Source organism: Xiphophorus hellerii, chromosome 12, assembly GCF_003331165.1.
Source record: "Xiphophorus hellerii strain 12219 chromosome 12, Xiphophorus_hellerii-4.1, whole genome shotgun sequence".
In the NCBI taxonomy this organism is placed as follows: domain Eukaryota; kingdom Metazoa; phylum Chordata; class Actinopteri; order Cyprinodontiformes; family Poeciliidae; genus Xiphophorus; species Xiphophorus hellerii.
Window position 1 is genome coordinate 10462374 of NC_045683.1, and position 25016 is coordinate 10487389.

Below are 25016 nucleotides of genomic sequence, written 5' to 3' on the forward strand. Positions count from 1 at the left end.
GGGTAAAAAGCTAACACTGATCTAAGAGAATGAACTAAAATACACAGCGAACACAACACAAGAAAGAACTAACTCCAAAATGGAAATACCTTAGTGACAACAATGAACAACAGAGAATGAACTGAATATGACAAGACCTTATGGATAGAAATAAACAAAGAAATGATTGGAAAACTAACACAAAACCTAAACACCTCAGGGTTGTGTGTTTGCCAATTAAAGAATGAATATTTCCACTAAATAAGCATTCCCAATAATTGTCTAATCACACTAAATTGCTAAATCAATTGTTTTGGAAAGCAAAAATGAAAGTTTATTATGAATAGAATGAATTCTAAAAGAGAAATTAGTTTATACAAACAGCACAAGTTTTCAGGTTGCAGGTAACTAGAATAAGAGCAAGAACGCAGACATTATGAGTGACGGAGAAAAGAGGATTTTCTGTCTGATGGCCAGGCAGAGGCTAATCCTGGACCGGTAGCTTCGTCCGTTTCTGATCCCTTCACATTCTTCAGGCTGCACTCACTTTGCAGATCAAGCCTCTCTGAACTGAGCTCCAGGAAACTCTCCGGACCTCTTCTTCTTTTCAGCTGAGCAAAGGTAAGTGATGAGATTTGTAATTAAACTTTTGATTGTTTGCTTCTGAAATCTGTGCTCACCTATGTCTTGTAGCCTAAAGTGGATCCATTTTCTCTTGAAGAGGTCCATAAGTCTCACAGTACAACTGAAAAACCTGACTTTATCTTTTAAAACACGCACAGTATAAAATTGGATCATCATTTAAACTTTATTTATTCATGAACTGTGGTCATCTACAGGCTATTTGAGATAAAAGCTTAATATTCTTATATTATACAGCACTCAACATGACTGCGCTCTTTCATTCAGCTAAAGGTAGCTCATTGGATGAACATTTACTGTCCATTCGTACACAGCAGACAATTGTATTAGAGTCTTTTAAGCTGCCTACTGTTCACAAGTGTCAGCCATCTGTTGGCTACTATTGTCTTAAAAGCATTCTTTCTCAAACATCCAGTTGTGTTACTTACACTTTCTGTATGTGGTTCAACATAAAAATTTCTACAACTAATCGTTTTAAAAGTAAATGACTGTAATGTTGCCTTTTAATATTTAAACAAAGGTCACAGGGCACTGGTGCCTAACCCCTTTACTTTTCTCTCCTCATGTAACCTTCAAATCTGGGATGAGAATCCTAACTAATCCCCTTTTTATAATCTCTTTAAGGGGGGCATTTTACTTAATTTCCTGACCTTCGTGTGAGTTTTACCCCACTTTATGCTGACCCCTGACCCACTATATGCCTTCAGTCACTTTGTCTTTTTACTTTACTTGTTTTCTGTTTTCTCTGTGACTAAATTGCGGCTCATTTACTTTTTTGTGCTTCCAAAATTGTCCTGACTGTTTGTTCATAGCTTCATATTTTTGTTCTGTTCACCTTTCTCTCTGATCCAATCTGGTAACTGTTTAACTCCACCTTCACCGGTCCACTCACTGTATCACTTTCTTTTCTTCTGGCTTGTCTTGCATAAGCGTAGCTGGCCATCTCAGCAAGTTAAAACGGATCTTGCAGTGTGCAGGCCTGATTCCAAATCTAAGATAGCACTTTGGCATTACTCAATATCAAAAACTGTGAATACGTTAGTAGAATTTCGACCGTGCTGCAAACTTTCACGTTTTGCAGTTGTGTTATTCTGTTATTCATTTTGTTTTACTCTAAAACAGCAGCTCCTCTTTCAGTATCCAATCACAAACCAACTGATCAGCTGAGCTGGAGACTTTCTCAGGGTGGCCAATCAGAGAGCTTCTGTCTGCTTCAGGAATAATCTCATCATGCAGGCTGAAGGTGTATCTGCCACCTAAAGATCTGATAGCCTAATGCAATTAGGAGTTTTATCACACCTGAAAAGATATATGTCAATGAAACTAAATTAAATTAAACTAACATCTTCCACTCAAACACAAAAATAATTCATAATAACATTGATTTAAAATTTTAACTCAAATATTTTTATCTTTTAAACAGTTATTATAAGAGTCTTTTGGTGATATAATTTATGTGCTACTACTTTTACTAGACGTGTAAATATCATTTATACTTTTTATTTGTTTGGGAAAAAATACAAAATCATCAGTTCCACATGTACTGGCCTTATTGTGCATATTTTATGTGGGTTTTTTTTTACTTACACACAATTTTGTAGAAACACTGCAGTTGTCAATTGAGCAACCTGTGTACAGTCTGTTTCCAATTATCTACTTACTCATTGTCTGTGACCTTTGTGCACAGTTCAACCAAATGAACACGCAAACACTACACCTGACATTTATAGCAAACAAGTCAGATATTTAATCTAAAGCAGTTGGGATGGATTCAAAATTGCTCAAGGATCTAACATTTAATTTATGTTATTAATTGATAGTTTAATTTAACTTTTATGCTGTAAAGTTTGCAAAACGTCACACTGACCTTTTATTTCTTTGCCAGGAAATACCTTGACCAAATAACTATGGCGAACTCTTTCACCCGTATGATAACTGGTCGTAACACAGCAGTGATGATGGCCATGGGAGCCGGCACTTTGGCATCTGCATTTCTTCTCAATGACAGCACTGCTGCAGCTGAAAGGAGGAGGTTCTATCCCCCAAGGTGCATTTCTGGAAAGTGTTTTTTAAACCTTCAAAAACGAAGCAGTATTAGATTTAGCGGACTAGATAGTTACAGCCTCACATTTTAGCACATATTGGAGACTCTGACTAATTAACGGTAAAGGTAAACCTCTTTGTACAGCATTTATTTATATGTTTTCCAAAGAACTACTTATTTCATTTGCCTTTTCTACGTTGGCTCTTTTAGTCAAGGAAACTGTATTTTCTCAAAATTACACCTAATCAATTACTAATTAATTTCCAGTGCTGATTACCCTGACCTGAGGAAGCACAACAATTGCATGGCAGCAGCAATGACCCCGACCATTTATGCTCGTCTGAGGGACAAGGCAACGCCCAACAATTGGACCGTGGATCAGTGCATCCAGACTGGAGTGGACAACCCTGGACACCCCTTCATTAAAACTGTGGGCATGGTGGCTGGGGATGAAGAAAGCTACGAGGTTGGACATTGTATCCAAACCATTCTTTGCTTTCAGTATCATTTTAAAAGTTTTGTGAAGATCAAGTGTTTTTTTTTTTTTAAATCAGGTGTTTGCGGAGCTCTTTGATCCTGTTATTAAGGATAGACACAATGGATATGACCCTCGTACCATGAAGCACCCCACTGATCTGGATTCTTCCAAGGTGACACACAGACAATGTGTTTACATTACAAATGTGTGCAAATCTTTGTCTGTATTCTACTGTCAAAAAAACACAACTGCCATAAGAAATTAAATTAAAATAATCTGCGAATAAGCTTGTTCACGTGATAAGTCATTTAAAATCATGTCAGAGACAGATGTAAACAGTTACATGAGATAAATTCATATTTCAGCCGGCTCATCATCCACCAGCCATCAGGAAGATTTTGGCATCTCATTCAGGCATTGAAGTGACAATCCCCTTAAACTTGGGAGCCAAATGTAAACGCCATTTTGGCAATTTTACAGAAGATCTATGGATTCAACACGTTTGAATGACACAACTTTTTATAAACTGTGTGATGCTGTGAGATTTCTGGTGGAGCCAGATGCACATTGTCCACAAACACGAAGAAAAAAAAACCCAACACGCACCTCTATCTCATGCTACTTCCTGTAGTCTTCTTCGTGGTTTTCGCCTTCAACGTCCAGCTGCTGATCACATGACTCATGTGATGCGGAATTATTTTTTTTTTCCATTACGGTTTTGTGAAACACATCGGGTTTGTTATGGCTGAAAAACCACCTCAGTCTAGTGCTAAAAACCTGTTAGCGAAAATCATGAGTTTTTTTTTTTATTTATTATTGGCATATTGCCAATATGCAAACTTATTTTCGTCATTACAATTTGCGCAATTTCATGGTCGGTACAGTGTAATTCTGTTTTCTCAGGTCACCTCAGGAATGTTCGACGAGCGCTACGTGTTGTCATCCCGTGTGCGCACCGGGCGCAGCATTCGCGGACTGAGCCTCCCACCTGCGTGCACACGGTCCGAGCGCCGCGAGGTGGAGCGTGTGGTTGTCACTGCCCTTTCTGGCCTGAAAGGAGAACTGGCCGGCCGATACTACAGCCTGGGAGAGATGACTGAGAGAGAGCAACAGCAGCTTATCGACGTCAGTACCCAACAGGGCAACGCTGCTCTTTCTTCTGCTGTTGATGCTGTCTAATGTCCCCGCCAATTATTCTGTCTCTTCGCTGGCCAAACAGGAGCACTTCCTGTTTGATAAACCTGTATCACCTTTGCTCACGGCAGCTGGAATGGCCAGAGACTGGCCTGATGCTCGTGGTATCTGGTAAGCAAAAAGCAATAGACTGTAGAGGAAACTCCACTTTTAAGCTCAGAGTATCTGTAAAGCCTGAGGAGTCTGCATCAGTATTTGAGAAACTCAGTTAGTGACCTTCTAGCTTTGTAAAGGGATTGTATTTACTTTTTGTACTTGTTAATACAGACGACAATCTGATATATTTAGTCTTATCTCAGTGTTGGTCCCATATGGACTGATACTAAGTTGGCTATGCTCACAATAGATGTGTGGCAAAGGACCCACTTAGATTCACAAATAAGCCAGCAACAATTAGGCACTCTAATTAATATGTTTATTATTTAGATAATTTGTTTAATTTATGGTGTACGTCTAGAACACCATGTGAGTCTGTTCATGTTTTTACACAGCAATTTTCTGCTTTGAACCTATTAAGGCGAATAATGGAGGACATATTATGTAATCTATGGACAGTCACAATATTTCTAGAATAAGAATATACAATAACACAAGTACTAATCATTGTAATCATCATAGTATTTAGCAAAATTATTTCCCTTTTGAAAACATATCTAATTCCTGTTTGAAATTTTAGCATAATAAAACAATATTTTGGCTAGAGACAAGTATGACTGTAGAGTCTTCCTTGAAAAAAGTAGTAATGTGTCAGAATGATCTACACAGGATACTGAAATAGTTTTGCCCCTATGGGTTACTTTTAGTCAGGCCTAGTGGGCCCCATACAAGAAGCCCATATTGTAAACCAAATTTGATCCATCCTGCCTGAGAAAAATACATGTAGGGTCACACATAAATGATAGGAAGAACAAGTACTAGATTTGGTACATTGAATCTTTGCATCTGAAATACTTAAAGCACTTGTTCTGAACTGTTTTTTTTTAATTTAGTCACTTATGTACATCCTCCCCTCTGGTTTCTCAATTAGAATATGTACAAACAACAATGTGTGTCCTTTTATGTGGCGCACAACATTTGATGTGAACTTACATTATAAGATCATAATGTACAGAGAGAAGTGTGATTAGATGAGACTCCATTGGGTTTTATCCTGACACTTTTTACCCAGACAAAGACCAGTGATACACTGAAAATGGTTTTATGATCTACATACAACCATTTTCTGATTTAAAGTCTTCTTGTAAGTTTTTCCTTGTTTGTCATCACACTGTATAAAAAGTCACTGTAGAATTTACAGTAACTCACTGGCAATAGGATTGCTAGCCAGTTACTGTAATTTTATTAGTTTTACTGTAATTTTTATTACTATCTTACTGTAATTTGATTAGTGTTACTATAATTTCTTTAAAATAGCACAGTAATTGTATAACATGGTTACTGTGATTTCATCACATTTTTATAATAAAATTACAGTAGTCCTGTAGTAGAATTACAAAAAGTTGTAATTTTACAGTAGTTGATGAAATTGCACACTTTGCTAGCTTTTAAAAGTTTAAATATGAACTTGCAACTTCATTTACCAAACTCTCAAAAAAAAATTATATTTTTCTAATTAAAAAAAATATACATATATATTTTAAAATCGCTTTATTTTATTGTCAATTTAAAGCAAAACAAAATATAGTATTTTGCAAAAGCAATATTTGCTGGTTACATAGAAGTTAAAGTATTGCAACCAAAGTGAAAAATACTGTGATACATTTACCCTCATAGTAATATTACATTGAATACAATGAATGAAATAATTTACTAAAACAAAAGTGCCCAAACATCAAAATTTCCAAGCAAACTGCATGCGATAGTCGTAAAAACAATGTTTTACCAGCTTTTCATGTAAAACTTGCAGTCAAAATTCTAAATGTCTGTCGTTTTCTTCCTTTGAAGGAAGGAAGGGATCCAGCAATGTCAAATATTGAGGTTACATATTTTTCAAAACTTTATTGGAACCCCAACAGTACATCTTAAACATTTGGGCACGTTTAAGACTTAGTGAACAGCCAAACAAAACCAACATGGATGAGTTCTGAGTTGCTCTCAGTCCTGAACTTCTCCATAAATAATCAAAGGGTTGCTGGAAGATAAAGAAAAACATGTTTTAATACATGAGATAGACAGAACATTAAACTGCATTTATGTCAGTTAAAGACAGATAGAATGAAAAGGAAAGATTTAGTGGACAGACTCTCTCTGACCTTCCTTCATTGTAGCTATCCTCCTGTCTGTCTATTAGAAATGGACAGGACAGAACATTAAACTGCATTTAAGACAAGCAGAGAAAAAGACAGACAGGGAGAAAGATGGAGTAAGAGAACTGATTGTGTGTAAATGTGTAATTTTACCATTTTAAAAGTTCTGCTGGTTCATGAAGGAGAATGGAGACACATGGGTTCACTGCTGTCCTAGTGTTTTGCATAAGTCGTCCTGTTGGTTTTCCGTTTGCAGCTTTTGTTCCACTCTCTGGGTTGAGATCTATAAATAGCCTAGAAACAGATGGGAGACAGTTTAAAATTACTCTTTTGTTTTTTTAAGTACATATTACATTTTTAGATTAGATGCCTGTGAACTACCAAATATGTTTTGTAAAGGCATTACTGAAATAGTTCTCATAGTTCTCACCTATGAAAAAATACTCTAGGTGGCAAAAGGCGCTGCTGGACTCGCATGTGCACTTTGATGCTGTTTTCTGAAAAATAACAATGTTCAGTGATATTAGTTAGAATTTTAACTTAATACTCAGGTATAGAGAGACATTTCTACAGACAGATACATTCCTCTGTCTCTATCCATATACTATGTTTGCAAACAGAGACACCTTCTTTACCTTCTCTGCCTATCTGTAGACCTATGATTGGCAGATACAGTGAGATGGCAATATCTCACTATGTCGCTATGTCTATGTTACAGTGAGACACAGACAACTGGCGTATCTGGGGCGGTGAGAAGGGTGAGGGGTTGGTCTTGTCACCAACAAGATGCCGCTCTGGGCGGTTGCCCGCGTTGCCCATAGCAGAATCTGACACTGGTTGATTAATCACAATTAATCACTATGCCTAACTTTGAAGGCTTGAAATATAAATATACACCCAGCTGTGCAAACCCCTCTTGCTGCACGCCAACAATTTAAAATCCAAGTAATTATCTTGCATTTGTACATCTGTAGTCTCCCATACTCAATAGGAACCAAGAGAAATTTACTCCACTACACATGCATACAAGTGGTACCAAACTTGTTCAGGAGCCAACTGATCGATAAGATCTATTTCAATTTCTAGTTCTTGGATGCCCCACCCTTTTATGATACCATGAAGCCCATATCAAACATGCACATTCTCAAAAAATGTTTTGCTGTCTCAAACCAACCACGTCTAAAGATTCTTAGTTTTCCAGGTTTTTATATTTAAGAAGGTTTATAGAAACTCAGTTTGTTTTAAACGTTGGTTTAGAAATGTTCCTCTACATTCATTTCCTGTGATGAGGCAGCACTATATTGTCCTCATCCAGCCAGCGAAGACCGGTGTAATTCGTGTACGTGAAATTGCGGGCTAGTAAACTAGATGTGCACAACGTTGGCTAAAGACCCAACACAAGAAAGATGAAACTGTTCAACTCTAGTTGCTGTCTGCTGTCGCAGGAAAAAGTATTTCGTTTTTCGTAGCTCCCCGTGTGTAACGTGCTGCTGTGAACTAGATAACCCTCCGCGGGAGAGAGGCTCTGATTTCAAAATAGATGATTCAATTAATCTGCGTTATGTGATATTAACGCCTTAAAATGTTCAGGTTAATTGCGTGTGCTAACACGTTAACGTTGACAGTCCTATGTGCGAGAGAAATAAAAAAACAACAAACAGTTGAGGCATCCTATCCGCAAACAACTTCCGCAAAAAGACCAGAATATAGCCATCTGCATATTCTAGGTGAACTGAACTAAAAAGCACTTGTGTTGCACATAATGCTAGCTGAGAGATAACCGAAGTTAGCTTTAGCAAACAAGCGAGAGTAGCTCCATATAGCCACATAAATATATATTTTCGTACACAAAACTGCAATATAATGTTTTTTAAAAAGTACTTACCCAGTTTAAATCATTGTTGGCCCACCCTCTGGCCTGTGAACTTTCGCCTCCAGCCGGTAAAAACCCCACAATGCAACTGAACATTAAAAATTTACAGTACAGCTGTAAATTTCCGCACGTTATCCAGCGGTCCAATCACGTCCCATATACTTTCCATACGCATTTCAGATCACAGTAAAGAGCTGTATTTTCAAAACCCAGCCACCTTACTGTATTTTCATGCTGTAGGTTTTACAGCCATTTGTTACAGTGCAGCTCAACCTCAGGAGCTTTCTTGATTTTAAGCATGATTTGAATTTGAATGAAAGGCAATTTGTTTAACTCAACGTGACTGAATTTTTACATGACTTAATATTTATATTGAAATATTTCATGTTTGGTTCAGGCACAACAATGAGAAGAACTTCTTGATCTGGATTAATGAGGAGGACCACACCAGGGTCATATCCATGGAGAAGGGAGGAAATATGAAGCGAGTGTTTGAGAGGTTCTGCAGAGGTCTCAAAAAGGTCTGACAACAGATTTAAGTATTTTTACTTGAGTGTCACAGCATATTTTTAAACATAACACCTGTTTTATAAAAAAAAAAAAATCTGTTAGTGTCAAATTCCTAATTTTCTGAAGACTTATTACTAAATTTTGTTAATTTATTTTTGTAACATTTAGGTGGAGCATCTTATTCAAGAAAGAGGGTGGGAGTTCATGTGGAACGAACGTATGGGATACATCCTGACCTGCCCCTCTAACCTGGGCACGGGGCTCAGGGCTGGAGTGCATATTCGCCTGCCGTTGCTCAGCAAGGTTAGACAAGAATTACACAAGCAAATGCAATGGCTTATTCTCTTATTCTTCCCCATTTTCCATTGCTTTAGTGCCTAAAGATTATTTCTGTTTTTGCTTATTTATTTTGAATATGCAAAAAATACCTAGCTTCCCACTTGTTGCATAATAACATGCATCTCACAATAGCAAATCAAAATTAAAGGAAGCACAATAACTATAAAACATCATAACCCAGGAAAAATAGCTTGAATAATCAAAAAGAAGTGAGTAGAAGCATAGCCTATTGTACCTCACCCCTTTGTTGAACAAAGACTAATTATATACAGCCATATGAACACACATACATACACATTTCTCTTTACATACGTGACTTCCCTATCATCGCCATCTCACTGCATTTGTGATGAACAGGCTTATCCATTATGTTTCTAACAACACATTTTCATACATTTTCTTAAACTGTCTGATATTTTGATTTTGTGCTGGTTTAAATCAGGATCCCCGCTTTAAAAAGATCCTGGAGAACCTGAGACTACAGAAGCGAGGCACAGGAGGAGTGGACACGGCTGCCACCGGAGACACCTTTGACATCTCTAACCTCGACCGTCTGGGCAAGTCAGAGGTAAACAAGGGAGTGGAGGGAGGTGGTGGTGAGTGGAAAAAAAGGCTAAATAGTAAAAATAAAGTTGAACAGCAGGCAGAGAGTGGCAGAGTCTGACTGAGGAGAACAGATATACGGACCACAGCAGGTGTGGACTGGGAATAACCCTACCTGCTGGTTCTTAAGCTCTAATCCTGGCAGGGAAGTGTTACGTGAGGTTATAGACTGCTTTTTCCTTTGCTCAGTCGGTCATACAAGGTCTCCAAATAGACTGTGTGGCACCAGACTTTACTGATTAAATGCTAGAAAAACCAATACATGCATAAGGTCAGGCCTATCTCTACTGGCCTACCTCAGAAAACACAGAGGAAGTCTGATTTGAGAGAACAAAAGACTGCAAATGTAATATTCCCCTAACTCCTTATTGAAGAACCTGCTATACTTATGTCCAAAGTGGTTTATAGTATACAGTATACCAAGTATTTTCCACTCATGGTGGAAGAAGCCTGTCTAGTTTATGACAGAGTGCACATGAAACATGATTTCTTGCATTTTAGTATTTTGCAGACGATGCAGACTCTACACTTAAAGATAGTTTAATAGAGAGCAGTAACATTTGTAAAGGTCTAAACAGCAATGTACTAGAAATTACATTACAAAAAGCCCAATGTCACTTCTTTTTATTATTAATCCTGATGAGGAAATGTTGCTGAAAAAGTAAATTAAATCCACATAGTCATGAACTTCATACCAAACATCTGTATTACAATTAATGTAAAAATAATCCTTGCAACTTACAGCTTTTGTGGATAAAACACCTTCTGAGGATCCTCTCTGTGATTCCTCTGCAGGTTGAGCTGGTACAATTAGTGATTGATGGTGTCAACTATCTCATTGAGTGTGAGAAGAGGCTTGAGAGGGGTCAGGACATCAAGATCCCTTCCCCAATCGCTCAGTTCAAGAGGTAAACGTTTCTTCCGTTGGCATTGAGGAAGAACATTTGCTTCAGTGGCTCATTATTTAATCTTCTGATATTCATGACATGTATAAACTCTGTTCTAACTTTCATGCACAATACAGCTGCTACATGTACATGGATCCTGATAAAAAATAAAATAAAATATTTAAAATTAACAGAATTGTTATGTCTGCTTTTGCTTTATAAATGTGGGTTGGATAACCCTCAAATAATTTCTGTTTCTCCCACCAGAGAAACAGAAAAACTGAAGAGTCCACTGTACTGAACCCCTTTGAAAACCTCCTGGTTATTCCCCAAATATTGATTTCTGAACTCTTCCTGAGTTAAAACAGTAGTATTGTTGTTTCTTAATGAATATGAACTTGTTTTCTTGGTATTAGTTCAGGTCTAAAAGCACTGCATCCTTTTTGTTATTTTGACCATTTCTCTTTTTCTGCAAATAAAAACTAAATTTTTGCTTGAAATTTCAGAGGCATGTTGTCAGTAGTTCATAGTATAAAAGAACAACGTTTATTTTAATCAAACCTATACCTGTAGAAATTAAAATCAGGAAAACAGATTATTTTAAGTGGTATCTTAATTGTTTCCAGAGTTGTATGTAAATAACATGGGATTATTTGAATAATTTATCGAAGTGGACTGATTTATTTTCATACCTATTTTATTTAAAGAACAGAGTATAGGCTGTCCATTTTGGTCAACTTCGAGCAGTTTGCCTATAGGTCCCTCTTTGAGCAAAAAAAGAAAGTATTAGTCAGACCATTATTGGTCCTGGGGAGCATGTGGCTGCCCTGGCATTCAGCCCTCACCTCCGCAATACGTTTAATCCGGGAGTAAAAGGCCAAGCTCATTAACTGACGGAGAAACAGAAGACAGATCCAACAGAGGTAGACTAATAATACCACTCAGTTCCTGCTTTATATTGTTTACAGGCTTACGACGGAAGACCAAGGAGGATATTGCTTAATGAATAAAGGCACCATGCCAAGATAAATTAATGTTTTAATTTCTTAAGAAAACAGTCCTTTGATACCCTGCTGGTAAAACAGCATTTCTGAATCTGTCTTCTTTTTCTGGCAGCAGATTAATGACGCACAGTAGATCTATTAATGCTATTAGAGAGCCAAAGCAAACGGCTAACAAAAATTAGTGTATTAGGAATCATTGCTGCAATGAGCCTAGATGATGCCATAATACATTTAATAGAAGATTCAATTTGATGTCCTGTCCATGAAAAGACTTTACTGATAAAAATGGCTTAACTTTTAGTCTGCTTGTACTGTGAAAGAAGTTTGCTATTGACTAAAAAACGATCAGCATAATTTTTTTTTTCTCTTTTACCCATTTGCTGGCATGGTTACTTCATTTACTCACAGCATCATCACCTGTTGAGTAAATGACTGGCACCAATGAAAGATCAATAATTAAAATCATTAAAAAAAATGTTTTTACTGTGACATCCCTTTAAAAATGTTTTGTTCATGAAGTAATTGAGCAGTGCAGGATGATCATCCTTAAGAAATAAAGGCATACATAAAGTATTGCAGATTCCCTGAAGATGCATCACCATGCACACTGACATCATAAAAACACACAGAAGAGCACGAAGTCCACTTCATAGTTCTCTGCACTAACCTGGTGATTATTATTATTATTATTATCATTAGTAACCTTTAATATAACGCTTACTGGATTGGCCATTTTGAATTGTTTCATATTCTATACTTTAAAATGTTACAGTTTTAATACATCCACTGATTCACCTGGAATATCAGGATGTTCCTGGAATCACTGGGAATTTCAAGTTTCATTGTCTGACATCCTAAGAGCCTTCCAACCAGCTCCCTACTCTGAGAGGTTAACCAGCTTTCCATCCAGCAGATTCAGAGATTAAAAAACCTGCAGAGTCTTAACGTGAACAGAATCTATAGAAAATCTAATTAGACTCGTCTGGCTGCTGACGACCTTCACCCAGAAGTCATGCCCCACTTGAGACTACGAATTAGTCAGGCTGAGTAGCCTTGCAGCCAACTAGGATCCACAGACCACAGCTGGTCGCTCTTCCCTTAATTTACCACTTGCTCTTAGCTAGATTTTGTTTAGTGACTCAAATGGAGCCCATGGGTTCAGTTTACTAACTTTAGGATTAGTAAACCTTTAAAAAGTTCCTATAAATTCATGAATCATGCACCAAGACAATTTGAAGAGCTTAAGATAAAGGTGACTCAAATGATTGAATATCATTTAAGATATTTTTATGCTTCCTAAATTAATGATGCTTTGCAAGGGTTAATAACAGAGTAATAACAGATCTTGTGCATAATGACAGAAGCCCAAAGTCTCCTTCCTTCTGAGTGGGTAGTAACTATTGATAACAATAATAAGTGGTAAGTAATGACTGATTGGGGTTAATTTTCATCTAAAATACATATTATGAAGCAGCTTATTATTGGGTGATATTTGTTAAAAGGTATTGAGATTAGTTTTTTGAATTTCCTTCGACTGGTATGCAGTATATCAGTCTAATTGCAACCTGCAAAAAAAGCTAATCAAAGTTTGTCTTGTGAACAACAACTTTACCAGATGTTTCTGTAGATTTTAAGTTTTAAAAAAGGAGATTGGTTATGTTTAATTTAAAGAATACTAGCTCGACATTACATAGAACCTTGCACCAAAAATCATTTAGTTAATTTGGTTCATGTTGACTTACCTAAGATGAAAAAAGCTAATCATTTTGAGAAAAATAGATACATTTAAAAAAGCAAAGCAGCAGAGGGCAGTAGATGAGAAATTAAATTTGGAATCAACGGCTTCTTGTAAAAGTACCAAAGTTAGCAAACTCTTTTTATTATTATTTTTTAAATTATTTAATAAAACAGGGGAAAAACAGGTTGAAGTGCTCGTATCTGGCATTGGCAGATAGCCTCTATAGAATCTGTTATAATGACACATTTCCTTGGGACTAATTAATGACAGCGTATTGTCTTATTCATATCCATGGTATTGTTAGAAAAAACCCGAATTGACTTCGATTGACGCCTGAAGTGTAGGAAACAAACAGCTAAATTTGTCCTTTTTTCAACTTCACAAGCTTTGCTACTGAAAGTATGGATTTTTTTATAACTACAAATATAAACTCTTAAATGTTCAATGCCTGTTATTGAATAACATAACTGTTTTGTTCAGTCTTGAAGAAACTGGGCTAGCAAATTAGACACGTCTCAGTACACTTGAACATAAAGAGGCTAGTTTGATTAAACTAAAAGTAACTTTTGAAAATTACTTTTAGGTGAGTATTAGGCAAGACACATTTTTATTAGGCTCACATAATCTATACAATGCGTTTCACTTACTGAACTGAACTGAGATGACCTGACTTTTCAGTAATATTCTAATTTGCTGAGATGCAACTGTATGAATAAAAAAAATAACATAAATTCTCAGTTTTGTGAAATGAACAGTCAGGTGAAAATGTTTGTGATGCTTTAAGCATCCAGATCTAAGCAGACATGATTTGAGCAACCCCATAATTATATGTGTGTTTCTCTCAAGACCTGCTTTAATTATGCAATCTTAATGGTCTGAAAGAAAGAAAAGTGATGTTGCTTTTGCCTGGAGTGGTATGAATAGCTAAATTGGGTGTCTTAACTTTATAGCAGCGTGTAATACCTCGAAAAAAGAAAACTGTGCTAATTTTTTTGTTTGGCGTCACTATGATACTTTTGCACGATGGAGCAAAAATAAGATTTCTTTAATTACGGGGTTTCACATGTAGTAGTTAGGAATAAAGCAGCTAATGCATTTATGTGTTTTAGCTATCCGACAACATTTTGATCAAACAGAGTAACATTCCCACTGTATTGGGAGGAAAGTACTGGTTATGTCTGAGAGATAGTCAAACGACTGAATCATTATAACACATTAATTTCTCCAATACGTTTCTTGCTAGAAACAATCAGAAATCGTATTTCATTCAATGGCATCCAGGGTGCGCCTTATACTATAATGGAGGCTGAGAATTGTAAGAGATGGAGTGAAAAAAAAAAGAGACATCCGCTGGTTAATTGAATCATTGCAGGCCGAGAAGGTTTGAGATTAATTCCACGTAAGGAAAAGATCAAAAGCGTCCCAGTAAGGAGGACGTTGATGGAAACAGGAGCACTGAGGCTTGTGGGATAATCCCATTAAGGGCTGTATGTTCATTCAGACTGAAAATGCTTTGCTGTACAGTGGCTATGGAAGACATTTGGGTTTAAACTGGAGAGAAAAACTAATAATTTCACTGAATTAAAACAATACAGTGTGTTATTCTTAGCTCTCTTTAATTATGGCTATGAGCACTGACCAACTGCAGTAAAAATTATTTCAGAGGCAGTCTCTGGAACTGATTGGATTATAAAATACAAGAAAAAAAGTGTCAATGTATAATACTGATCACAAAGAACCTATTTTTAAATACATATTAATAAATACATTGAAGATTGTGAACTGAAGAGTCATTGTATAACAATCAGGGACAGGCTTCTGTAATTGAGAATATGCTCACAAGCATGTTAACACATGTGAATAAATGCTGAATTATATTTGATTACAAGAATGCATTAATTAGAGATTGAAGTTGATTTAAAAGTAGGAAAAACCTCAAAATATCCTGAGGAGAGTCAGTCACTAAACAAAAAAAGGGGTAAAAAAAAAACTATGGAAATCCATTTTCACCACTGGGATTTAATTTGTATTGATGCCAGAGCTCACTGTGTCTGCTATGTTGCAATGTAACAGTTTAACAAACAAATAAAAAGTGAGTTACCCACATGTAAATATTACATTATTAATATTTTCAGCAGTAGATTGTTTCAATGTATGAAGACGTTGAATATGGATCCAACAAAAAACTGGTTGCTGATCAACCATGGAATCATCAGAGGACATATTCATGAAAATTTGCTTGAAAATGTGTGTTTGTATGAGTCCAAGCACAAAATACTAAACACAGATAAAACAAAGTTAGTCACAAAAAATTATTAGTATTTTTTGTAAGAGAAAAAAAGCCTGTGAAAAATGTCATGGTTGATTTCTTGCTGTTCAAAAAAATGTTCCCACATCAGTCTAGTTTAAAAATGTTTCGTTTTCATCATCCAAAGCTAACAGCAACAATAAAAACAATGTTCTTTCCTTCCCTAAATCTACTATAAAACTAATTCCACAATAAGAAGTTGCATAGAAAAGGAACATTTAGTTTTAAAGAACATTTTGTGACTAATGATTGGTTTTTGTAACTAGTTCTGAGCCAATTTGGATCTTAATCAGCAGATGTGGAATTTTTTTGTGCCATTTGGTAATTAATAATCTGAAAAACAAAAATTAGCTTTTCATAGGCTCATTTTCAGACCACTTTTAGTTACCATCTATTATCTGCCAAGCTCAGTTTATAGATTTATGTGTGCAGAAATTGTTGAGCCTTTTACATTTTACTTACACGCCACATAAAATTGGAGAGCCAGCTTGCATTTAACCTTTTAACATTTTTATGTAATGTTTTTTTTTAGTTTAAATTTTATAAATCAAAGCTTAAAACTTTTTTTTTTTTTTTTCTTTTTGCATTCCCTGATTTCTTGGCAATCCTTGAAAGGTGCCATAAAAATAAACTTGCCTTTATTTTGTGTTCAGTTTACTTACACTCTTATTTTACAGAACCATTTTATTTAGGTTAGAGTTGGGTTTTTTGAAATAAACATTTTATCTGAGTCTTGCACACGAGTTTTCTCACAATAGGGAGTCACAAAAGCCAAACAATAAAAATGTGCTTTACCATGCAAGTCAAATATTTATTTTCAAATTGTCAGTCCGATAAAAACAGAAGAAATCAGAGAAATATAAAAAACTATAACCAATGCTAACTGAGAGCAACAAAGCTAAAGATTTCTACCTGTAAATGTGTCACATTTGGTCAAATTACTAAATATCAAACAATAAACTCCAGCGTCATTCAACTAATTCAGAAAAATGTATTACATCAGCATAAATAGCTTATTATCAAAGAAAGCATGATTACATCACTGACTAAAACATTTGGAAAATACAATGCCAACTATTTACTGACAGCATGAGTTAAACAGTACAGTTGTGTGCACAAGATGTGTTTTTCACAGAGAAGCTGGATAACCTGGTGATTGTCTTCCTGAAAGCTCACAGTTGTATTTTCTCCTGTGGTTGTGCATTTCATTCGACAGAGCAGAAGTTTTCCAGGCCGTTCTCTCGGGTTTTGGGAATCTCATTTTGATCCAGTAGTCGGTATTGGAAGGTAACACGGTTAATGTAGTTCCCACTGGAGACCAGCCTCACCACAGAGTTATCACAGCCAATCTTCATCTGGGCTAAAGAGCCAAAGAGACAAAAAAAGAAATACTGAATTCAGACAGAAGAACTCCCCTGGTTTTTCCAGAGGTTCCTATTAGTTTGTTGATGCAACTTATTTGTGAACTTCAGTGCACACTCACTGGCCACTTTATTAGGTACACCTGTTCAACTGCTCAAATAAATTAAACAACTAGAAAGCCATGTGGATTCAATGAAGAATAAGAGAATGGTAAAGAAGAATAAAAAAGGTTTGTTTTTCAGCAAAGAGGAGAATAAATTTGTGCTTTTGTTATGTAAAATGGGAGAAAATGTCTAATTTGCATCGCAGATATTTGGACTTGCGCCACGTGGGATGTTATAATTTTGAATGATTTGCAGCACGCTATGGCAATTTAAAAGCATTGTTCCCTGATGATCTAATGGTGCTTTAGAGAGTGGCACCAAACAGGAAGCTGAAATGTAATTATTCTACTTCAGACAAAACAATATGTACAAACCAAAAACAGCAAGCTTCTGTTAAAAATCCCATAGCATGCAGTCATCATGGTGATAATGTGACCTGAAACAGTTCTGTTTAAAAAGCTGGAAACGGATGAGAGAGCAGACTTACCGAGCCCAGTGAGGGAGAAACACAGGTCGGCTACAGGGAACATCTTGGAGGTGTCCACTCCGTTTCCTCCCAACAGCTCCACGTAGTCACCTGATCCAGAGCAGCCTGGCCACGTCTGTCTCTGCAAACATGGACACACAAAATAAATTAACCATGATAGAGGATAGTTTACTGCTGATGTCATGCATGTTTTAAAAAAAATGTGAATAGTGTGTATGTATTAGGAGCAAAAATGTTGCATTCACATCGTTCTTCGTCATCAGGACAGCATAAATACTTAGACTGTGATCAGAGTCTTGCTTTATCTATTTATTTATTAAAATATTTATTTAATCTATAAGAACAGTCTGGTATTAATATTTCAATGGTGTATGACTTGTCCCCAAGAGGTAAGATAATGATTTGCTTAATTAATCTGAAAGTAGGTCAAGTCGTCAGTTTCACTTTCGGAGGTCAGACAGCATAATGTAGTTTGAGTAATCTTATTATTGTGTTATTGCTGCAAAAAATTGAGTCACAGTTGTGTTGATTTTATTGCAGTGGCACATATGCAGCTGGCATGTGGCAGTATTTATACATATAAATGTATAAATTTATATGTATAGCATCCTGCCTAAACTGGTGATGAAATTATGCTCTCTACAGAGTCAAATGCTTAGTGAGGCGATGCTGAAAAATAATCACCAGGTCTTCCTATTTCATTATTTAAAAGAAATAATAATCGCAGCGGTGTAACTATCCTTAGAAAATGGTCAAAGTGTTCTACACCAAGTTTTCTGACACACAGTGATATAAAATGTGGATGATTTACATGTTTTAAATCCCTTTTTTTTGGCAGGAAACACTTATGATGCTAGAGAGGTGAGTAACAAAATAAGAAGCACGACATACAACAAGAAGAGAAAATGCAATTAAATGGAGATAAACACAATAAGTTTCTTTGTGCTCTTTTGATGATTGAGATAAAGTTTGTGTTGATCCAGCAATGTAAAGGATGCAAGAAAATCAAAACTACTTTAAATTACATTAGAATATGTCACATTCAGTTACTGAATATTTATTTGTCCATTCAGGTTCTACAACGATAATCCAGAAACTGACTGGTGAGTTGTCCAAAGGTCCAATAACTTGGGATGCAGCCTTATCATAACCCTAAATCACAAATTTACATGAAACCTTCCAGATGCAATCTTTCATACTTTTGTCCATTTTTTGTTTCAAATTATAATGATAAATACTTCCAACAAAGAAGTTGTAATCTATTTGCCATATCACCTAATCACATTGTTTAGTCAGACATGATTTTATCTGCAGTGTAGCTGGAATACTTAAATCTTCTGTCTGATGAGTTTTCACTTTGACACAAACTGAGTTGGAATGAATTGGCATCAGTCTGGTAAATTTACTTTCTGTGCAAATTAATCATAATACCAACAGACTGCCAACCACTGTGTTATACCAGTGCCAAAAAACGCATCAGTAATTTTGTTTGTTTCATTTCTATCAGAAGGACTTACAAAACATCAATACTTCTCTAACTCAACAAGATGTTTATTTGGTTAAAGGTTTTCAGCTTTTAATATTTGTTGAGGATTGAAAACATTGCGATTCAAATGACTTTTCATTTCTGACCATATTACTACAGATTTTGTAATTATCCTACTTGTAGCAGCTGTCAAAGTTAACTTAGGAAGAATACCACTATCATATAGTAGAAAATCATAATAATGGTTTTTTACTTATTTTTGTAATTAGCTTCATTTATAAATAAAAGCAGTGATTTAACAGAAGCAGTAAAATTAATAGCGTCTTTTTCACAAGAGTGTTTTTTTTTTTAATCTTAAAAAAATAATTACTCTGTAGGACAGAATCAAATTAGATCTCACAAACTATTGCACAACTTGTGCTGTAAATTACCTGCTTGAGAACATGTCCCTTTAGTGTTTGAATTAGAGGGACATTGGAAGAAATTTTGAGGCGTTAGTACTGAATTTTTAGGTTGTGAATTATGAACATGGATGCATTTATTTTGAGCCTGAGCAAGCTGAGTTTCAAACCAGTTTTTGTTAAGGGTGAACTGGCTCAATACTTTCTGTGAATGATCTGTGAGGTCACACTGAATGGAGAACTTGTGAAAATTTGGTATATGATATGTTAGTTACGCTGTTAGAGCCAGATATTTGCATACACTCTATAAAAATGTCTCTCCATAGCATTGTTTGAATTTAAATGTGACTAAACTATATGATAATTTTTTTGTTTACAATATTTGAAAACAAAATAAATTTTTGGTTTCAGATATTGAAACCAGAAAAGTGTCAATATTTGAAAAGAACATCTCTTTTGTGCCTAATTACTGACACCTGATGTGACTCAGAAGTGTAATAATTCTGGGTCAGTACTCTACTTAAAAAGCACTTTCTTCTTCAGTACAGAACAATGTTTTTTCATTAGTAAAGAAGTCTTGTTAACTTGTCTGTCAGCATCTTACCAGCGGGCTGATCTCATTGCTTTTGGCATCCCCTAAACTGAGATCTGTCAGTCGGATCTCCACTGGGTAGATGATGGAGAAGCTGCAGTTCCGGCGCTGATGTGGCATCACCATGGTGAAACTGCCCTCTGGACTCTGAGACATGATGTTGCAAGCTTCAGACAAACACACACACACAGACAAAACACAGATGCATGCACGCCCACCCACACCCACACACACACCCACACACACACCCACCCACAACCACACAGGGGAAGATGTTTCAGATTTCAAACAGTTCCACCATCACCTGAGAAACTAATTACTGACACCTGATGTGACAAATTGGGACATAATCAGGGTAAGACCAGGGATGAGACACAGTTAAGGCTGTGCATGAAACGTAGCTTGTACTGGTAACAGTAAGCCACTCAAAATGGGTACAAGCAGAAGTCAAAACACTGTGACAGTGAGTTTTATATAGAATTGATATAGTATCATCTACATAGTGATAAAAACTTACATAGTAATGTTGTTTCACTAAAGGTAATCAATATAAATTGTCTTCCCATCTGAAAGTACTCTTGTCTAAGTGATTGTTATATTGCTCTTCAAGCAGCTAGAAAACAGGTGCATCCTTCTCATTGAATCTCTTCATGTCGCCTTCAGCCTTGATTAACGCTTGATCGAGCTCAAATGTCCAGGAAGAACACACATGCATGCACACAAACAAACACTGCATTACTAACGCTTTTCCGGAAACATACAGGAAAATAAGCTAACAAAGGGTGAAAGACCTTGAATCTTTCATCACTGAAATATTTCTATTTAACTAACAACTTGTAATTCTCCCTGTTGCTGTTGCAGCTTTCCTAAAAAGAGGGATGGGTTACAGGACTCACGGAAAGGGTTATGCACTTTTTTGACAGCGAGGGTGAAACCGCTGTCAGGGCTGTGAATGCGAAAAAAGATCATGGCAACATTCTGGGAGGATCGGCCGGAGAGCGTTGATGCAGCAGAGGAGCAGTAGTCCGTGTAACGCTCGTGTGGGAGGAGAGGGTGATCATTACTGCTGGGGAACTTCTCGCCCTTCAGAACCCAGCCGTCAAAAATCTGCAGCAACAGGAGACATGGAGCACTCTCAGTCTGAAGCATGGCAGGATTGTTTATGCCGAATAAAAGCTTTTAAGTTTGAGTTTACAAATATTTGAATATTTTAGAAATTTATGCACCTACATAAGAGTACATATGCATTTTTGTCTCTTTAAATTTTGTAAAACATGAAAATGATCAATGAATGAAGATCTGTGTGGTGGACTTTATCTAAAATATTGGTTGTTGACTTGAAGATGAAGTCTGTTATCCAATCTACTTATCTATTAAGACATTAAGTTTAATTTTTTATTCACTATAAGGGTGCTGTAAAATGAAATATCTTATTTTCCTTTTTACTTATACACCAGCTGATTATCACAACATATATCTTTGCGTCGTTGTATCCCTATTATTTGAAAAATTCACAAATCTGCTGTAAGTCAAACTGCCAAAACAATATGACAAGGCTTGTCTTTCAGCTTTCTGTTTTAAAAATTTTTTTATAACGAAAAAGTTATATATGAACGTTACATTCATTTGTTTTTCAGATCCAGATCACCCCTCAGTTCAACTTTTAAACCTAGAAAGTATCGTCTTTTTCTCTGCCAAAAGCCTTTTTCCCATTTGGCCTGGTTGAACCGAATCTGCAGTGTTACTGGCGGGCTTGGCTCCTGAACTGAAGCTGTTTTCCTCCTACATTTGCTCTTGGCAAAGCACAAAGGATCAGCGGTGGTGTTTTGCCCTCAAACAGTGCCCTAACCACATTTGGAATCATTTTAATCCAATATAAGAAGATGAAATAGAATTTATGTCCTAAATTGCAAAAGGCATGAACTTTCTGGCTTTTGGTAACAGAACAGAGGTTATTTTGGAACAACCTTTATAAAGTCTCCAGCACTGCAGTCGATGCTGACGTCAGACAGCTCCATACTGATGACCTCACTGGGCTCAGCGATGATGAAGGCAGCACAAGCCAGCTGTGGCCGGGATGCCACAAACGTAAAATAGCCTTCAGTCGCCAGCATGTCCAAGCATCCTTTACAAATCACAGATAACACAGTTTCAAACATTTCAGAGGGCATTGCACTGGTGAAACCTACAATATTTTTAAGAAACTTTGTGAGGAATTCACAAAGCAGTGCAATTTTTTTCCACCTATTTTCACCTCATTAATGTATTTGTATGCTGAATTCACAACCACATTGCACTAAATGCAAACAAGGTTGAATGTATCATTCAAGTCCAGCAGCTGAGAACAATTTGAAATTTATTTTAATTTGTCCTCTTTTCATCCACAAATATTGAGACCAAAAAGTAAGAAAAATGTCTTACATTTTAAAATATTTTAAATAAGCAAAACACCAGCATAAATGTTGACTTTATTATCGGAGCAGGACAGCAGAACAATAATGATCAGTCGGCTAAGATATGTGTGGAAATTAATCATAAAGCATTTTACAAGATTACAAAATTTTGTGTAAAGTCACAAAAGAGCCAAATGAACAAATACGTGTTTCATTTTTCAAACATGCCGTAAATAGAAATAATAAATAAAATAAATGTATTCATAGTTATATAAATTGACCAATAATAAATCAATGACTGAAAAATTAGTTAATTAAAATTTGAACAACAATTTACGTACAATTGGTTCTGTTGTTTTAATTATTCCTCCATGGTTCATTTGCTTCAGTACTCCATAAGCAGTTAAAACTGTCACCAAGAATGATCAAAAACCAACCAAAGCCTCTATCTAAATGGGATAATCCTGAGGAAGGTAAATTTCAGACTGTGTTTGTGTTAGCCCTCTGACTTTGATGGATAAGCCTGATAGACAAAATAAATTCATTGTATTCTGCAGCATACAATGGAGTAATTTGTAAATGTCTACATGTCTGATAAAATAACATAAACATATTTACTTACAACAGCATGTTTGCTTTTTCTATATTTCATAATTATTTAATTGAATATTAAGAACTAAAGTAATTATTTAGAGACCTACTTTTTTTAATAGAATTGTGACACGTTTGGACCTCCATACATCACATTAAAAAAAAGAAAAGAAACAGAAAGAAAAGACCACTGTTCCATAGATTTCTTACTGAGAGGTCGGCGGAAAACAAAATCCTCTGATTCCCTTTTCTGGGCCGAACTGATCAGAGAATACAATCCATCTGAAGCCTCGTTGTCCTGCAGAAAACATGACGCAAACAAATTCAGACTGTCCAAAATAAGGTTTAATCTGCCCGGTTTTATAAATATACCCTCTTTGATTTACTTTACCATTTAAAAAGTTTGTTCGTACCTCGATGTAGCGAGTGAGTCCGGTCCCTGATAGCAGGGAAATAAGACAGAGGAAGAGCTGAGCGCGCAGAGCCGCGGACATCCTGAGGAGCGTTTCTCCACAAGTGTTCTCCGAAGCGCAGAGGGGAAGTAACTGCGCATCCTGCGAGGTGGCAGCTTTTATAGCGGCAAAAACCAGAAAGGCAGAGCAACATCGGAGTCCCTGAGAAGGCAGAGTTATTATTTTTAATCAGAAACCAGAAATAGTGGCTAGCATATTTGAGCATTTATGCATGCTCGGCGGTGTGGAAACTAATGACGGCGGATGATTTGATTAAAAGAAACGCGGCCTCATTAAAAGTCATGATAAACAAACCGAAGTGCAGCAGTGCATTAATTTTATAGGTCGCTGTTAGGATTCTTAAGCTAGAGGAGCTTTTTTTCCATCTCTTTATCTATAAAATAAAAAACGATGTGGAAAAAAGTGACATTCCGATGGTTTTCAGAAACTTTGGCATGACCAGAAAGTAATGTTTTTGGATGTAGATACTCATTATAACATAAGAAGGGTGAACTCAAAATTAACTCCAGGAACGTGGTTTGTCTGTACAAGTTTATCTTAAGTTGTTTCATACTGTGGAAGTAGCTATTGCTACAGACATTTAAACTAGAATGGGGCAAGTTTACACTTTTCAGAAATATTTTATGTCAATACGTTTAAAGTACAAATTGGAGCCCTTCTAGTGGTTTGACTTTTGAGCAAAGTCCTCTCTGAAAATTCAACAAAAATATTATAGCTGTCACTGTTATATCAGTATTTATAGTCAAGAAGATCATGAATTTTGTGAGAATCCTGACTTTTATGTTCCCCAAACTTACATCCAAGAACTGGTGACTTGTTCAAATTTTCCCATCACAGATGAAAAGATTAAGACCAAAATACTCTCATGTGTCTACAACTGACTAGATGTGTAAATCCATGGACATGATGACATAAATCTGTCAGCTTAGCACCACATTATGTTGATTAGATGGAAAAATACATTGGAATCTTTTAACTGTGTTAACCACAATTAGTTCACTAATACTCTAGTATGTAGTCAATGGTAGAAACACCATTTGCTGCAACTACAACTGCAGGACATTTGGAGTTTCTCTCTACCAGCTTTGAACATCCAAACACAAAATTGTTCATTCATTCTTCTTTGTAAAATGGCATAAAGCTCAGGGAGGTTGGATGGAGAGTCTATGTGAAAATCAATCTTCAAGTCCTGTCACAGGTTCTAAATTGGATTTATTTCTGCATATTGACCAGACCAGTCTAATAAAAACATTTTGATCCAAAACCACCCAGTACAACCAGA

General features: G+C 36.2%; 2 protein-coding genes across 3 annotated transcripts; one reads left to right on the forward strand and one right to left on the reverse strand.

Annotated features, from left to right (window-relative positions):
* Positions 1-398: 398 nt before the first annotated feature.
* LOC116730428 (creatine kinase U-type, mitochondrial-like) lies at positions 399-10980 on the forward strand. 2 transcript variants are annotated; one of them, XM_032579668.1, is made up of 10 exons: positions 399-600; positions 2507-2668; positions 2933-3131; positions 3220-3315; positions 4047-4268; positions 4363-4448; positions 8854-8977; positions 9135-9269; positions 9748-9873; positions 10704-10820. In XM_032579668.1, exons 2-10 carry the CDS (start codon positions 2529-2531, stop codon positions 10818-10820), a joined length of 1245 nt encoding a protein of 414 aa, XP_032435559.1. In that variant the 5' UTR covers positions 399-600; positions 2507-2528. The 2 variants fall into 2 exon arrangements, with proteins under 2 accessions (XP_032435559.1, XP_032435560.1); XM_032579669.1 differs by lacking the exon at positions 399-600 and having other exon boundaries at positions 2529-2668; positions 10704-10980.
* Positions 10981-16630: 5650 nt separating this feature from the next.
* LOC116730437 (corticotropin-releasing factor-binding protein-like) lies at positions 16631-23802 on the reverse strand. The gene is made up of 7 exons (XM_032579683.1): positions 23675-23802; positions 23472-23559; positions 22245-22402; positions 21174-21384; positions 20290-20444; positions 17799-17919; positions 16631-17205 (listed from the first exon to the last, which is right to left on the reverse strand). The coding sequence occupies exons 1-7, from the start codon at positions 23753-23755 to the stop codon at positions 17051-17053; spliced, it is 969 nt and encodes a 322-aa protein (XP_032435574.1). The 5' UTR covers positions 23756-23802; the 3' UTR covers positions 16631-17050.
* Positions 23803-25016: the final 1214 nt, after the last annotated feature.

Coding starts and splice junctions, on each gene's coding strand:
- LOC116730437 (XM_032579683.1), bottom strand. CDS start 23,755: ATGTCCGCGGCTCTGCGCGCTCAGCTCTTCCTCTGTCTTATTTCCCTG. Junction 20,445..21,173: donor AAAAGTGCATAACCCTTTCC/GTGAGTCCTGTA, acceptor GTTTGTCTGAAG/CTTGCAACATCATGTCTCAG. Junction 17,920..20,289: donor GCAATGAGATCAGCCCGCTG/GTAAGATGCTGA, acceptor CCATGTTTGCAG/AGACAGACGTGGCCAGGCTG.
- LOC116730428 (XM_032579668.1), top strand. CDS start 2,529: ATGGCGAACTCTTTCACCCGTATGATAACTGGTCGTAACACAGCAGTG. Junction 3,316..4,046: donor CTGATCTGGATTCTTCCAAG/GTGACACACAGA, acceptor CTGTTTTCTCAG/GTCACCTCAGGAATGTTCGA. Junction 4,449..8,853: donor CCTGATGCTCGTGGTATCTG/GTAAGCAAAAAG, acceptor TGTTTGGTTCAG/GCACAACAATGAGAAGAACT.